At 30.7% G+C, this 15,684-nt stretch overlaps 2 protein-coding genes across 4 annotated transcripts in view; one reads left to right on the forward strand and one right to left on the reverse strand.

Annotated features, from left to right (window-relative positions):
• Positions 1 to 6,347, forward strand: part of LOC143922516 (cubilin-like) — a 57,516-nt gene extending 51,169 nt beyond the window's left edge. Inside the window, exons 54-63 of the mRNA XM_077445778.1 lie at positions 597 to 826; positions 1,090 to 1,252; positions 2,859 to 3,103; positions 4,473 to 4,523; positions 4,609 to 4,768; positions 4,895 to 5,046; positions 5,156 to 5,321; positions 5,646 to 5,786; positions 5,869 to 5,960; positions 6,076 to 6,347. Of these exons, the coding sequence (XP_077301904.1) occupies positions 597 to 826; positions 1,090 to 1,252; positions 2,859 to 3,103; positions 4,473 to 4,523; positions 4,609 to 4,768; positions 4,895 to 5,046; positions 5,156 to 5,321; positions 5,646 to 5,786; positions 5,869 to 5,960; positions 6,076 to 6,189 (1,514 nt within the window). The 3' untranslated portion in view covers positions 6,190 to 6,347. The remainder of the gene's footprint in view (positions 1 to 596; positions 827 to 1,089; positions 1,253 to 2,858; positions 3,104 to 4,472; positions 4,524 to 4,608; positions 4,769 to 4,894; positions 5,047 to 5,155; positions 5,322 to 5,645; positions 5,787 to 5,868; positions 5,961 to 6,075) is intronic.
• LOC143922517 (galactose mutarotase) lies at positions 6,186 to 13,153 on the reverse strand. Of its 3 annotated transcripts, none has more exons than XM_077445779.1 (7): positions 12,939 to 13,140; positions 11,574 to 11,657; positions 8,821 to 9,436; positions 7,589 to 7,676; positions 7,378 to 7,522; positions 6,513 to 6,696; positions 6,186 to 6,435 (listed from the first exon to the last, which is right to left on the reverse strand). In XM_077445779.1, the coding sequence occupies exons 3-7, from the start codon at positions 9,400 to 9,402 to the stop codon at positions 6,358 to 6,360; spliced, it is 1,077 nt and encodes a 358-aa protein (XP_077301905.1). In that variant the 5' UTR covers positions 9,403 to 9,436; positions 11,574 to 11,657; positions 12,939 to 13,140; the 3' UTR covers positions 6,186 to 6,357. The 3 variants fall into 3 exon arrangements, with proteins under 3 accessions (XP_077301905.1, XP_077301906.1, XP_077301907.1); XM_077445780.1 differs by having other exon boundaries at positions 6,187 to 6,435; positions 13,073 to 13,136; XM_077445781.1 differs by lacking the exon at positions 11,574 to 11,657 and having other exon boundaries at positions 6,187 to 6,435; positions 12,939 to 13,153.
• Positions 13,154 to 15,684: the final 2,531 nt, after the last annotated feature.

Raw genomic sequence — 15,684 nt, forward strand, 5'->3', positions numbered from 1 at the left:
TTTCGGAAATGCGTCCGTGCGTACATAAATGCCTCCATTGACTTTTACTATTGTCAGCGATATTTTGAGAAACAATCAAAGTTAAATGACATTTGCACACCAAGTTCAAGGTGAAGATGCTGAGGTTCCTGTTATAAATAAGTTCGAATACAGAGCTTCTCGGAAAAGTGATGTACATATTTAGTAAAATAACGAAAGCTTTTGTGCAAATTAACAATTTTTCCTTCAGAAAGTGATTAACCTTTTATGATATCGCATGGATTGATATAGAAAAACTTAAATGATTCACCAAAAATGTATTTTTCAAAAATGCAAGGACTGCTTTGGGGCCCATGTGTAATCTGGAGCTCGGGGTGATCAGCTCTCCTACTAATATAATTTTATTACCCAACAGTATTTTTTCAAAGTTTGCAACACGTCACTATCTTTAGTTTGTTAGTCAAGTTTTTTACTGTAAGTTATTGAGCGCTCAAATTTTTCCAATAACATTACGGGTGCAATTATCACAATTTGGAAGCCATTGGCTTAGTAAATGATAATTTGGTTTTATATATTTTTTGAAAATTTGTTTAATATGAAAATTGTTCAAATTTAAGGCGAGTCTCACGGCTGTGGCGGTACGTTTAATGTTAACAAGACCAATGACTATGTTTTAAAAATCAACAAAGATCTACTCTACAAGCCGAACATGGAATGTCACTGGTTGATCCGTGGACCTATGTTTGAAAAATTACACGTGGTTTTTGACAGTTTCCACGTGGCTCCGTGTCTGAACGTCAATCAAACGGCTCTCAGACGGAATAATTGCACCTGTGACTATGTAGAGGTATAGTCAACGACAAGATTTTAGTCAATTTTGATTTTGAATCCAAACTTCTTTGCAGACTTTCCTACTTTCATCCCATCATTTCTTCCCCCCCCCCTCCCTTCTCTATGCCCTTAAGAGTTACCTCCTAGATCTGTTTTGATTTCCCACCTGATATGTTATGTGATAAACTGATAAATGTTACGTAAATAAGTTTTATTACGTATGTAGAATCCACACAGTCCATTTTTTGTATTATTTTTTATTATTATTTTTGGTTTCAGATAAGGGACGGCACTGGACACTCGTCTCCTCTCATCGGCAGATATTGTGGACATTCGATGCCGAGCAATTTGATGTCGTATAAGAACTCTTTATGGATCCGTTTTGTGGCTGATGGCACGGTTGAAAGTGCTGGGGTTCAAATGATCATATCATCAAAACTTTGTAATACAAAAAAAAAATTTCAAAGTTTTAAATTACAATTTTCACGTTTAATGATTGTGGCGAATGTTATTGAGGTGTATTTCACATATTGAGTGACCTCCATATGAATTCAGTACATTACTGTGAATCTTTTGTAGAACAAAAAATCTTCAAATCTAAATCAAAATATCAAATGCGATTTTGGGATTTTTTAGATTTGTCTACAAAAATCTCTACAAATGAATATTTGGCAATTTTACTTTAGTACATTCTGTAGTACGAAATCTCTTAAACTATAGATATAATTAAAATTTTATTCAGCAGAAGTTTATTCTTTAATAAGGTACACTGAGCCAGCAAAAAAAAATCAGAACGGAAACTAATCAATCTTTACTAAGGACCCATTGCGTTCGAATATGACAGAGCTTTTTTTTTGGGTTTTCTTGATATATAAGCGTTTAAAAAAATGCGTTTTCAACTCAAAATCTAGTATTATTGTGCCAAAAGTAAGTATTGAAATCAATAGTTGGATACTTTTTCGGCTGATTGTATTTTTATTGTCGTAAATACGTATAATTCATTATTTAGCGAATTTTTAAAGTAAAAAATATACTTTTTTACAAATTTTTCTCGAGATATTACATATGTATCCAAAAAAAGTATATTTTCGACTTTTATAATTCGCTAGATAATTTATTATTTGTACGTATTTCAAAGCAATGAAAAATCACAATCAGTAAAGTCTATCCTATTGATTTTTTTTAATACTCACAATACTAGATTTTGAGTTGAGGACTGTAAAAGCCAAAAATCTGTAAAAAAATACACATTTTTTTTAAATGCTCATATTTATTTATTTATACATATACGACCGCAAGGACCATTAAACCTTAATACAAGAGAATAGTAATAAAAAACAATATTAATATATGAATAGAAAAAATAGGAGTTTTAAACAATGAAGATACCCGAAGTGAATAAATAAATTAAATGAAAACAATAAAATAAAATGCATTGAGCCTTTATACATATTAGGGAAATGATAACGTAACATTTTTTTTAAATCTTGTTTACTAACATTAAATAGATCAAATTGACTAAACTCATTTCCCAGTTTATGAAGTCAGGATAGCGTTGAATTCTTGTTAAAATTTGTGGCATAATTTTGTATGTGGAATAAATAGTTGCATCTGGTAAATCTCCCCGATGTATGAAAATTTATGTGGTTCACTAATTCTCTATATATAAAACCAAAAAACTCACTGTCATATTCGAACTCGATGGGTCAAATTTAGAAATGATTAATTAGTTTCCACTCCGGGAAGTCAAAAACGTTATTTTTGTTGCTCAGTGTTATCATATTATGTATGCACATACATACATATGTATATCATATGTAATGAATATTTTGATATTTGAAAAAAAATTGAAACCAAACAGCATTATTACTAAGCAAATTAGTCACAACAATCACTCTTTTGCTTAAAGCAATTGCAGATTCGGGGCAGGATATAACCAATGCCCGTATCCTCTTCCTGTACATATATAACATATATGTACATGAAGGAATATATAACATATATACATACATATATAATTTAACAAACGAAAAACAATTTATTTTCAGCGCCATGTAGAAGATCCTTTCTGACCGTAGGATACAACACGCTAAAACAATTGAATTCACCGTTGAATTCGGACGGATTTTTACCGGCCGGCATATCGTGTTTGTGGAAAATCAGATCTGACGACACATCTAATATTCATTTGAAATTTTTAAACTTCGAACTATCGCCACCATCTCAAGATAATCAGTGCTTGGAATCCAGATTGGAAATTTCAAAGCTATACCTAAGTCAAAAGTTCAGACGTGTAAATATGTGTATTATATATTATTCACGATATGATGGGTACTTGTGGTAGTGATAGCTAATTCGTTAGTCCAATTCGGTTGACGGACTATTGGCCGACGGACGCTTGACGTAACGGATATTAAGGGCGAAAACACACCGAGTGGTACGGGTTTTTTGTTAGATACTTTCAAACATGCGAAAAAAACGCAGCACTCCTAGCCCATATTCATGGTAGACAGTCCCAAAAATTGCCCCCTGGAATATTTTCGGTGATTTTGACAGTGATCGATAACGGTGAATCCCATATTTGAAGAAATGTAGGAGAAGCTTGTCGATTGCATATGAATATGCAAATATATACATGCGACCTCTCAAACATATGTATTCGTTCTGCACGTGCACAACGGGAAGCCAAGCCATAACGTCAGGGGCATTATTTCAGCTTTTCCCAGGGGGGGGGGGGCAAAATTTTTACCACTTTTGAATGACTTTCTAGGGGAGGGGTGTATTATATTAAAAAATGAGTGTATGTAAATATTTGAATTTTATATCATTTTTTATTTATATTTTTTATCAATAAAATTAATATTAAAATAATTTTAAAGGATAAACGAGTTTTACAAATATCATTCAAAGTAAGACAAACAACAAAACAAAATATATTTGGGAGTTAACCTTTTTTTCTGGGATAAATCGACGTGTCAAATATAATTTGATATTTTATTTACCTAAATATTATATACGAGTATATATGTATTTTCTAAAAAATTTCAATATTCTATTTTTGTTGGTTTATTATTTTAATTAAAATTCATAATAATACATTAAACTACGTGAATCTAAGGGGGTTGCTGCTCAAACCCCCCCACCCCCCCCCCCCCCAAGTGTTTTCGCCCTAAGCCTACGGATACTTAGCCGACCGGACATTTGGCTGAATAGAGTTTTTGATTGTTTTAATTTATCAAAAATATCAAATTTTAATGAGGTCGAGATGATTTCTGAATTATACACCTTTTTTCAGTGAGTTTTGAGTAATTTCGATACATAATCGGCAAAAAGTACGTCGGCCAAGTGTCCATTCGGCCAACAATCCGCGCATAATACAACTCACGCATTACCACCATGCCGTAATACATATCGATGGCTTGGTGCACAGATATTGCATGTCCATTTTTGAATTTGTATCGTATCTATCGTAATTATGTATGTATACCACATAAATTACATTGAAAGGAAAAACCTGAATTATTCCACCATCTACAAACTTAAAATTCGATACAAATTCAAAAATGAATATACAGTGTCTGTGCACCGAGCCATCGATATGTACATATATTATATATTTCGAATAATAAAAATGATACACTGAGCTGTTTATTGAATTTCAGGTTCCAACATTTGTCAGGCGTAGTCTTTTATTATTTATGTTCTACAAAAACGTATTTTTATTTTTTAATTTAAATCATATACAACTTATTCGTCATCTATGTATTAATGAATTCAAGCCATTAAATTTCATTTCAGCATTTCAAGTTCGAGCCTGATGCTGTCACACATGTGTATTGCGGAAGTATGAATCTCAGTGATTATTATATTGATGCCGACTTAATAACTATTAAACTGATAACATCTGCAAACATGGAAAATAAATATAAAGGATTTCAGTTGGAATATGACAATGGATGTAAAGCAAAAAGTTTCCTTTCAAAACAGTTTAATTTCATCTAAAATTTGATATTGCCATTAGAAGAATTTCTTTCTCAACTATCGATCGAAACTTTTTGGACAATAATTTCATTTTTCATTTCAGCAAATAGAAGTAATTATACGGCTCCCCATGGAAGAATATTAATGTCCGTTGAGAATTCTCGTACAATTATCATCACGACTACTCCCAATAGGTGGATCTCGATGTATTTCAACACTTCTAAAATTCCATATTCAAAACTAAACTATTTGGAGGTTAAATTATTATAATGCTGATTAATTAGGACTTGTAAACGTATCATCATCATTGCGCTCTGAGGCCGCGATGTTTTGTTTGTTTATTGAAATATTGTTTCTTCAATAGATACGAGATGGGCTCCATAATGATTCAGTCCTATTAGACAAAATAGAAAGTGCAAGAACTCCACTACCGGTGTTTTCAACGGGCAACACGCTACGATTAGATTTATTTAAAAATAGTCATTTAGTTGAGTTTTGGCTAAACGCTTATTATTTCTCCACAGATCAAGGTATGGAACAAAACTTTAAATAAAATGACATTTGTTTTAAATATACCGATCGATAGAAACTCGGTTAATGTTTTTATTAAATGCTCAGTAACTAACTAACCTAACTTTATCTAATCTAATCTAAGATTATATTTATACTGACCGTTTCACACAATTAATACTAAATTTAAGTATCCACTAGAAAGAGAATATCATTAAATGAAAATAAACATGTACTTAAATGTATGAAAACTGACTACTTTACTTTGAGAGTGACGTTGACGCCCTTGTAACTCGCTAAACAAAAATATGCTAAAAAAATAATTTCATGTCTTCTAAAATTAGGAAGAGGATGCGGAGGAAGTGTTACCAGTATAAGCGGAACCCTATCAAGTCCTTTGTATCCTTTTCCTTATAGAACAGCTGGTAAATGCGAATGGACGATCGAAACACCTATCGAAACTATAGTTTCAGTAAAATTCAAAGGTATTTAATACATGTATAAACTTTTCATATGAATATTTTTGATATTTCATTTGAAAATTTGTAATTTATATAATTTTTACAGTGTTTGACTTCGGAATGGAAAACACTTGTGAATTCAATTATGTAGAACTCATCAATCATAAAGGTGTCGTCATTGTGAAATACTGTCCTGGTGTAAGTATTTTGGAAACAGTTCTCATAGATATATTTTATATAATAAATATGTACATATATGGAAAGAATATAATGTATATATAAGGAAAGAATAACGCACCATTTCAATTTATAGGATTCACCAGCGTCCCGACAGAGTGATAACAACTATCTCAAAATAGTACAAAGTTCTAGCCCCAATAATAAAGGATCTGGATGGTTGTTGTATTTCGAATCAAACACGGCATGAATATAAACTCATACATTTTTTAATAAAAGAAGATAATATTGTAAATACAAAGATTGATTTTCTTTAAAAATATTTTTTTATGTAATAACATAATCATAATTGGATACACATGAATGGTTAATTGAATTTTTGTACGCAATAAATTCATAACTGTAATAAAAATGCGTTTTAATTGATTCCAAATTTGTAAACAAATTTATGCAAATACTCTTTGCCTGGATACAAGACTGAGTTTGGGAAATTGGCCTGAAAAATAAATACACACATTATAATCAATATCATTTATAATGAAAAACATATTTTAATACAGTACAATTACATACATAATTGACAGCATTGGGAAAATTTTGCGGTTCAAAACAAAACGCGCCATGCTTCAAATAAGATGAATTATCTTTCCCGATGACTACATTTTTGTCTTCGGGTAAGAAGTTCGCTGTGTAGAATTGCACTCCTGGTTGGTTACCATACATTTCGAGAGTCCTTCCCGATTCCGGATGAGACGCTCTGAAAACGATTCGGTTAATAATATCCACTGTTTCATTACTTTATCTATGTACGTGGTAACAATAGATGAAGTTTTGTGATCATGCGAAAATTCGAACACGAGATTTTGACTGATTCGAACTCAGAATCGATCACTAATCACGTTTTCATGATCTAGAAAAAATGTGTTTGTGGTTGTGTATGTATTTTGGGGATTTTTTGAACACCATTAGTCCTATCGAACTGAAACTTAGTATCGGTTACTAAAATTCTTATCGATTCGACGTAAATTTTTAAGTTGACCGGAAACGGTACCTCCCCTTATACTTATGTAGGGATCCACAGTTTTTGAATTCAATTATCTCCCAAACCGCTAATCGAATCAGACTGAATTTTTTTTACATGTAATAAAAATTATAAAATTTATACCTTAATATTTTTTAAATATTTTTACCTGAACCGGAAGTAGTACTTTTACATTTAACAAAATCCGACAACCGAAAATAGATCTTTTATCTTGCGAAAATTTCCCTACATTTGCGCTCAATTTGTATCGAAAATGTTCTCAAAACCGGAACGTGTATGTAAGTTTAATTATTGAATTTTGTTTTGTGACCTTCTTATATTCCTCAAATACATAGATAAAGTCATGGGTTGGTCGCATCCAAATTTTTTTTCTTATTATTCAAGTCATGAACTCACCTTGCGATGAAACTCAAATCCTTACTTTTGTCTACATCTAAACAATAGTTGATGTCGAAACCTGGCGTAGAGCTCGGCACGAGTTCCAAAAGAGCCTTAGGACTTCTCAAATCAAAGTGGGTATTTTCGACGGTTTTTATCTCACCTAGAAGTCAACATGATTTACAACAGACATTCGCAAACTTGTTTAGCAGTGATCGTATTTAAGTACCAGTTGTGATAAGATCTGCATTCAACGGTGTGTAATTGGATGCATTTACTTTAAATTCGTGATTGTACAATTCTTTCGAACCAGTATCCTACAAGTTATAACATACACATCACAAAATATTTTACATATATACATACATACATATGTTACAGTCGAAGTGTATTTTCAGTTGTAATATATTTTAACCAGTTGAAATGTAGTTTGCCAATGAATCAACTTATGTGGGTTAGACGAAATATATTCCAACTAGTCTAAATATATTACAACTGAAAGTATGTATACTTCAAGTATAACGGTATTTGGTATCAAGTTATTTGGAATATATTTCAATTAATCAAAATATATTACAACTGGAAAATACACTTAAACTGTAACATACATACATAATCGTTGAAAAATAATAATGTAATACGTTTGAGATGGAGTTCAAATGATTAGATGATTACCATCTTGGAAGTGAACTATTAGATATCTGTAAATAAATCACCTCTACATATATTGTGTAGTTTGCTTTTACTTATATTTACTTTTTAATTAACCCTTTGAGTGCCGACGACTTTTCTGTTGAAAGCCCGCCACGCTGAAAATTTCGCCAACATTTCCAACTAAATTTATTTAGAAATCCAATAGAAAGCAGTTATAAAAATTGTAGCTAATTCAAACAAACCCTAGATCACTACCCTAGATAACTACTGCCGAGGATTTCGAGTTTTTTAAAGGTGTGTTTAGACTGTCTAATATATGTTGCAATAATACAAAATAAACAAAAAAGAAATATACTAATGAATCTTCTTCATTGTTGTTAAAATGTAATGCTCACAATCTTAATGCCAAACCACAATCTAAAATACTCGCAGTTACGGATTTCCATCGAGAAATTCTGCTATGATTATAAATTCAGAAATTCCGGTATTAACCAGTCTTTTTAAAAATTGACACGGATTACACGACCCATGTTCAATGCGTTTTTTTTTCAATGCTACCTGAAAAGGCTCAGCGGGTAGTATTCTTGTTTATTTTTTACATACTGAATATACAACGCCTATCGGCGCTTTTCAGGAGCATGGACTTGTTGGCAAAACGCCGATCGGCGTTGGTCAGTATTCAAAGGGTTAAAGTATTCATTTTCAAGATTAATTCTGTCCCATACTGTATATGTACCTATACATGTAGAAATATTTTATTTCATTGATATGTACTATCTCTATTCAAATATATGGTTTGATTCTTACATGCCCAGCGAGATTGAAATAAGAATGGTTGGTCAGATTAATCGGAGTTGGCGCCGAACATTTGCTCGTCATGGTGATGATAATTTGATTGTCCTTCTGTATGTTGTAGACTAAGTTTGTTATGACATCTCCGGGATAGCCTTCCTCCCCGTCCACGGACAGGTAGCTGAACGTCACTTGAGTTCCATCGATGTATGATTTCCAATTGACTTTGTCGAAACCTTTAATTCCACCGTGCAAATGATTCTCCCCTCGATTCTTGCTCAGATTGTAGACCTGACAGTTCAACAGGAACTTGGCGTTACCAGTGCGATTGGCCACTCGTCCAACTGTCGCTCCGAAGTATGGATTCGTGGAAGAACGATAGCCGTCCATATTGTCGTATCCGAGGACGATATCTTTGACTTTCCCTTGCTTGTCGGGTAGTTTGATGCGTGTTATTGTTGCTCCGTACGATATAACATGTACAGTCATCCCTTTCTGAGTCTCCCATACGAATTCTTTGATAACAGTTTTCCCATTGCCGAGATCCAGAGTGTCGAACTCCTTCACGGTTAATTGAACGCCATTTTCGAACGTCATTTTTCAACACTATGCAACTTCCGACACAATTGCTCTGGAAATTATTTAATAAAAATTAATCCACAAAATAAAATGATTTTCTTTACAGATATATCGGTTTTTTAAGCCAATATTATTTAATACTAGCTGAACCCGGCATGCGTTGCAATGTCACAATGACGCATGCAATTTCCGTTCCCGTTCCAATTTGTCGGAAAAACGCAGGCAGCGAAAACATTTGAAATTATTCAATTATTTGTTTATTTTACCCTAACAACGCATGTCAGGACGCGAAAACATTTGAAATTATTGCGTTGCAATGCCACTCATTCCCGTTTTTCCTGTTTTTGGCCGATTTTTTTTCACAGTAAGCTTCCCGGACATGCATACAATAAATCCTGAAAGTTCCATTTTTCCATCGTACAATAACGCATGCAATTCACGTTCCTGTTCCCGTTTCTCGATGCGTTTCGATAAGTGAATGTTTCAGTTTCAAATTAATACTTAATAATCAAATTAAATTATAGTAAAATATAGGAACGCATACGTGACATAGAGACAAACATTGATTTTTATATACATATATGTAGGATCGTTATGAGTGGTACGTAATGTAAGGTCGGGGTGAGTGGTACGTAATGTAAGGGTTGGCATGCGTGCGCGCAAGTTGGTTACCAACGTACACATTTCCTTAACTACACACTGGCGCTTCATACTCTTGCGTCGATAAAATCGTAATTACAAATATTATTATTAAGAGGTTTTTTCCCGTTTTATTTTTCACAGTAATCTTCCCGGACATGCATACAACAAATCCTGAATGTTCCATCGTAATCGGTTCAGTGTTTTAGGAGCCTATTCGAGACAGACAGACAATATATATACAGACAATATACAGACAATGTATATATATATATATATATATATATATATATATATATATATATATATATATATATATATATATATATATATATATATATATATGATTTTATTTATTATCCAAAGATCCTGAGTGATATACATGTAGGTAGACATATTTGCTGGAAAAACTGTATAAATCCACTTGCTTTTTAAATCGCTCAGTGGGATGCAATTTGTAATAAAAAAATATACACAAAGTAAAGTCATCTTCGCAAAAACATTTCATCGCGCATAGACATATGTACATATAATCGCATGAACATATCGCATGAATACACAAAGTGGTGCAGGGCCGTCCCGAGGTTATTTGGCGCCCCAGGCAATAACTTATTTTGTTCTGAACTTCGTTCACCTTGAAATCGAGACTCACGACAAATAAAACGGCACGTGCTCCCCCCCGTGCATGAATCCCCGGATGAGTCACCCGCACACATGCATATATACGTACAATTAAATTAGTTCTATCACGAAGTGAAAATCAAGGTATGGATATTTTTTGGCAATTTGACCAAAAAACCGGGAAATTTGAAAATTCATAGATTTTTTTTAAATACGTCAATATAATATGTCAGTAAATAAGCTAAGTTGAAAATAAACATTAAGAATTATAGTAAAATTATTTATTTATTCGAAATTTTTGTATGCAAGATTTCCTTTTTGGATTCAAAATTTTTATTAAAGGTAAATTGTTATATATTTCTTCCTATTTTTCTACATATGTAAATAATTGATAAAGTATTCAGTATAATTGAATAGTTTGATGGCAAATTTATATAAAAATAATCTTATAATCTTCCAAAAAACATCACGGAAATAGTTGTTTTTATTTATGTTTAAAATTGCAACTTTATATACTTTTTTTACACATTTTTAAAATATAATTTATGGAGATTTTACATTTACCAAAAATTAATTGTGCTGAAATTTATTGGTAAATAATAAATATATATATATATATATATATATATATATATATATATATATATATATATATATATATATATATATATATATATATATATATATATATATATATATATATATATATATAGATATACATATATATATATATATATATATATATATATATATATATATATATATATATATATATATATATATATATAGATATATATATATATACACGCAATATATATACATATATATATATATATATATATATATATATATATATATATATATATATATATATATATATATATATATATATATATTGCGCGATTCATTGTTTGCAGATATGTACTTACTTGAATACAATCGAGTGAAAACTGCAATATTTAACAGAGCGATGAGTTTATATCATGTGTTATTTTTCCCGTTAACCAGTGTTCCTGTGATAAAGACAGAGTTTAGATATATCAGTACACCACTTCCATATTATCACCTCTTATCGCAAATGTTTATAACATAAATACAGCGACTCGAGTATTTTTAATTACATATATGATAACGTTGTTTGTTAATTGTATATATACTTGACAAAAAAGAAGCAATCAATAGTTTAAACAACGTTGATTTTTTTTTCAATTTGATATACTATCATACTGCGGAGCACAGGTTACTGATGATTTTGAAATAAAATGTAACATTTATACTGAATGCTTTGTCCGTTTACTAGTGGAAAATACGTCTATTGGAAAGAAATTATACTAATTGTTCACTTACAATATTGAATTATGTTTTTAATTGTTTTAAGCCAACAGTATCTATCTCTACGACATGAAGATAATTTTTTTTGACATGGCAATCAGTGTTTGCAAATCTTGATTTTTAGATAAACATGTATGTATGTATGTATGCACATAATCGTTAAGTAAATATCAGAACCTCTTCAGATTCATAAATTTTAAATCAAGGTGCAAAATATTTAAAATGTTTCAAAAGTATACTCTTTACGTAGTATCGTGAAGTAAAGACCCTAAAGTAAAGTGTTAATTTAAACATTGAATAGAAATTCGTTTGTGAATATCGCAGTAGTACAGCCCTAATGGTTTCAATTGGTTTCCGGAAACCCGTTATTTAGTCTAAAAAATTCATATAATTTTTGTCAAAAATTATACAAGTCTTGAAAATTTAATAAAGCTTCATGTAATAGTGCTTTGGACGAAAAAAAAAGTATATTGTATATATGTATAGATTTTCAATTTAATTTTTTTGAAAAAAAAATTGGAAACCCGCTGTTCCGAAATTGGGGTGACACCACTGTCAGAATGTGTAATATAATTATCCTCTATACGAGTACTGACAAAATTTAGTTTCAGATATCTTTGTGTAACTTATATGTATAATCAATAGCTATCTGTATATATAAATATATATATATATACATATATTTTATGTATATATAATATAAAAGTATATCCTATCAAGTTTATATGATTCTCTCCATATGATTTTGAAAATCAGAAAAGAAAATTTAAAATACTTATATATAATAAATAAACGCAGAAGTCCATTTTGGGGTTAGTGACTTTTCAGTGTGTGTGTGTGTGTGTGTGTGAGTTTATGTATGCGTGTGTGTGTGTGTGTGTGTGTGTGTGTGTTTGACGTAAGATACAAAATGGCCGCCACGCCAATTTTTGTTTGTATTTCGTATACTCGTTTGTGCTTACAATTTGCTTGTGGTACACCACGAGAACTTTGTGGATCCCAATGATAGCGAAACGGAAGCTCATACACCCACACACCCACTAGCTCACTCACATACTGAACAGCCACTGACCCCAAAATCGACCTTTGCCCTCACTTGTCAAATTTATTTTTGACTCAATAACAAACGTCAAACTCCCTATCAGTGTAAATTTGGCCGCAGGCAATGTATTAAATCGGCCATTGTAAAACTCACAAAAAAGGCTGTAGGGAAAATGAAACGACACCACTGACATCATAATTTTACTGTCATATTTAAACACTCAACATACAAAATACTGACTTTTTAAAAATACCCTAATTGGGACGATAGAAATAGGAGATGGCATTAATTTTTATTGACATTAAATTATTTAATATTCATTTTCTATACTACAAGTGGCACCGTCGCGATGACACACAGAACTAATTATGCTGAATTCTAGACCTCCTAATATCATCTCATATTTAGGTTTCCTCGTCAATCACTCCATTGGCGTATGAAACAGTGAAAACATTCTCACTTGTCACATACAGCAGTTCCAAAATCATGTGACAATTTTTATGCTAATGTCCACTTCACACATGAATTTTGAGTCATCGCGATAGTATCAAGAAAACTAGTAAGTTAGTTTCAAATATTTTTCTAAGCTCTAGTTAATACATATATACACGTATGAGGTTTAATTTCGATAATGTTTTTATACGTGTATACATATATTTTACCCCCAACAGAACTAAATGATCTAATCATTGTTTCATCATTGCACTCGCCATCCCTTAATATGTGTATGTATCATGAATTGAAATATACTTCTATATACAATGCTTTTATAATCCAATGGCTTATTTTATCTCACAATTTGCACTCTTTTTCACATTGAAAAATATCTCGATGAATGCACCTCAATATGTAAAAATTTTACAATTTCTGATCAATAATAAATACAGTTACAATGCGTGCACCAAACATTTAAAGTCTGTCCAATATTTAAATACGCCGTTGTGAAATAAAAACATTGTAATATGAACATACAAATTGCACTGGGATTTTATTTTATTGGTATCGCCAATACATGTTCGATTTCAATGTGTTTTTCACAATGTTTGGCTATTAGCATACATCAATTGGAATATAATATTAACACATACATAGATACAATTACTTAATAGCTAATGTATAAATTAATTAATTTGTTTCACAGAAATATGTATTCATATTAAAAATTATTACACACATTTATTAAAAAAATGTAACTTTAATTGAAATAATTCATATTATAAATCTAACATAAATGCAATACTTAAAAATCAAAATTGTAATTTTTAGTTTCTGACACGAAACTAAATTTTTTACAACAATAAAATTAATATCTTTAGGTATATTGTACAACATCTTTTGTAAGTAAATTCGCATTCATTGAATTTAAAATAATTTTGTATACATTAAATCACATTTAATTTTGAGCAACCAAAATTTATTTTAATTGGAAAAAAATATTGTTTCCAAAAAAGTTTCCTTTCGTCAGTCTTTCTCAAATTGTTTATTTTATTTACACACAAATAGGCAATACAATTAGTTAATTCAATTTTAAAAGAACATCAAGATTTGTAAATAGCAATATATGTTTTTTTATGCATCCCACAGAGGTCATTGTGATAAAGATATATGTATGTATACTAACAATATCTAATGCCATAACTTATAGGAGCGAAATTCGACTCAAAACTCTATCTGCCTAGTACATATACAATAAGTATGTGCATATGAAATGGTCCTGATCAGAATTGGGCAAAAATTTGAGTCGTATTTAGCATATTATTAAGGTATACATAGACGTATGGTATTTTGATTATTTCAAATAAGTCTATTGACAGTTTATAAAAAATTCGGGTCCCCTGCGTACGTTGCAAACGCCCATGAGTATTCTCAAATCTAATCATACACAATAAAGGTACGATTCGAAATATAATAGTTTATATTAATATAAGATATTAGACGAATATCACAACATATTTACCAATATATATTTTATATATATGAGTGAAAATACTAACTAAATACTAATGAAAAGAGAGATCTGGGTCATTTTTATTGTTATATCTCAATCCTTCCCTTTCTTGTATTTAATTCGGATATATTCTGTTCAAAATTATTAAAATGACTGTTCTCCAAAAATATATCCAAATTAACAACTGTACTAGTTTCCATCGAAAGATAGACCCTGATGATTAACCTATGATAGGGATTGAATTAAACCACAAACTAACTGGAAAATACAAACACGAATGAAGAGAAATATTGGCACAAAAATCCAACCTACTCACTTAAATCTATTACAGAAGACAAATACAAATGCAATGGAGATAAAAACCTTTTCCTCAGATTTTGACTTTTTGAAAAAAACCGTTCTCAACAGAAAAATTTTACACTGTGAATTCTGCTACTTTCAAAATTGAATATATGTATGTATTTACATTTAACCCTAGTACGAATATTATAATTTTCTAACACAAACGGATACGGTTCATTGGCCTGCTTTTTAGATGTTTTACTGTTTATTTTGGTTCTAACTTATTTTAAAAGTCATACTATGATTTCTTTTGATGAAATAAAATATATTTTAATTAAAAATAATAAATAACACTTTGGAAAAGAAAAGTAAGTTAGTTGACGTAATTTTATATTTTACAGGTATTGCTTTGATTAAAATGAAAATAATTTATTTG

The sequence above is a fragment of the Arctopsyche grandis genome, chromosome 2, assembly GCF_051622035.1.
Source record: "Arctopsyche grandis isolate Sample6627 chromosome 2, ASM5162203v2, whole genome shotgun sequence".
In the NCBI taxonomy this organism is placed as follows: Eukaryota; Metazoa; Arthropoda; class Insecta; order Trichoptera; family Hydropsychidae; genus Arctopsyche; species Arctopsyche grandis.

What these genes read in the sequence shown, in the direction of transcription:
- LOC143922517 (XM_077445779.1), bottom strand. Translation starts at nt 9,402, where the DNA reads ATGACGTTCGAAAATGGCGTTCAATTAACCGTGAAGGAGTTCGACACT. An exon ending in ATTTCAATCTCGCTGGGCAT is followed by an intron (nt 7,677 to 8,820) that starts GTAAGAATCAAA and finishes TATAACTTGTAG; the next exon opens with GATACTGGTTCGAAAGAATT. An exon ending in TGCAGATCTTATCACAACTG is followed by an intron (nt 7,523 to 7,588) that starts GTACTTAAATAC and finishes GTTGACTTCTAG; the next exon opens with GTGAGATAAAAACCGTCGAA.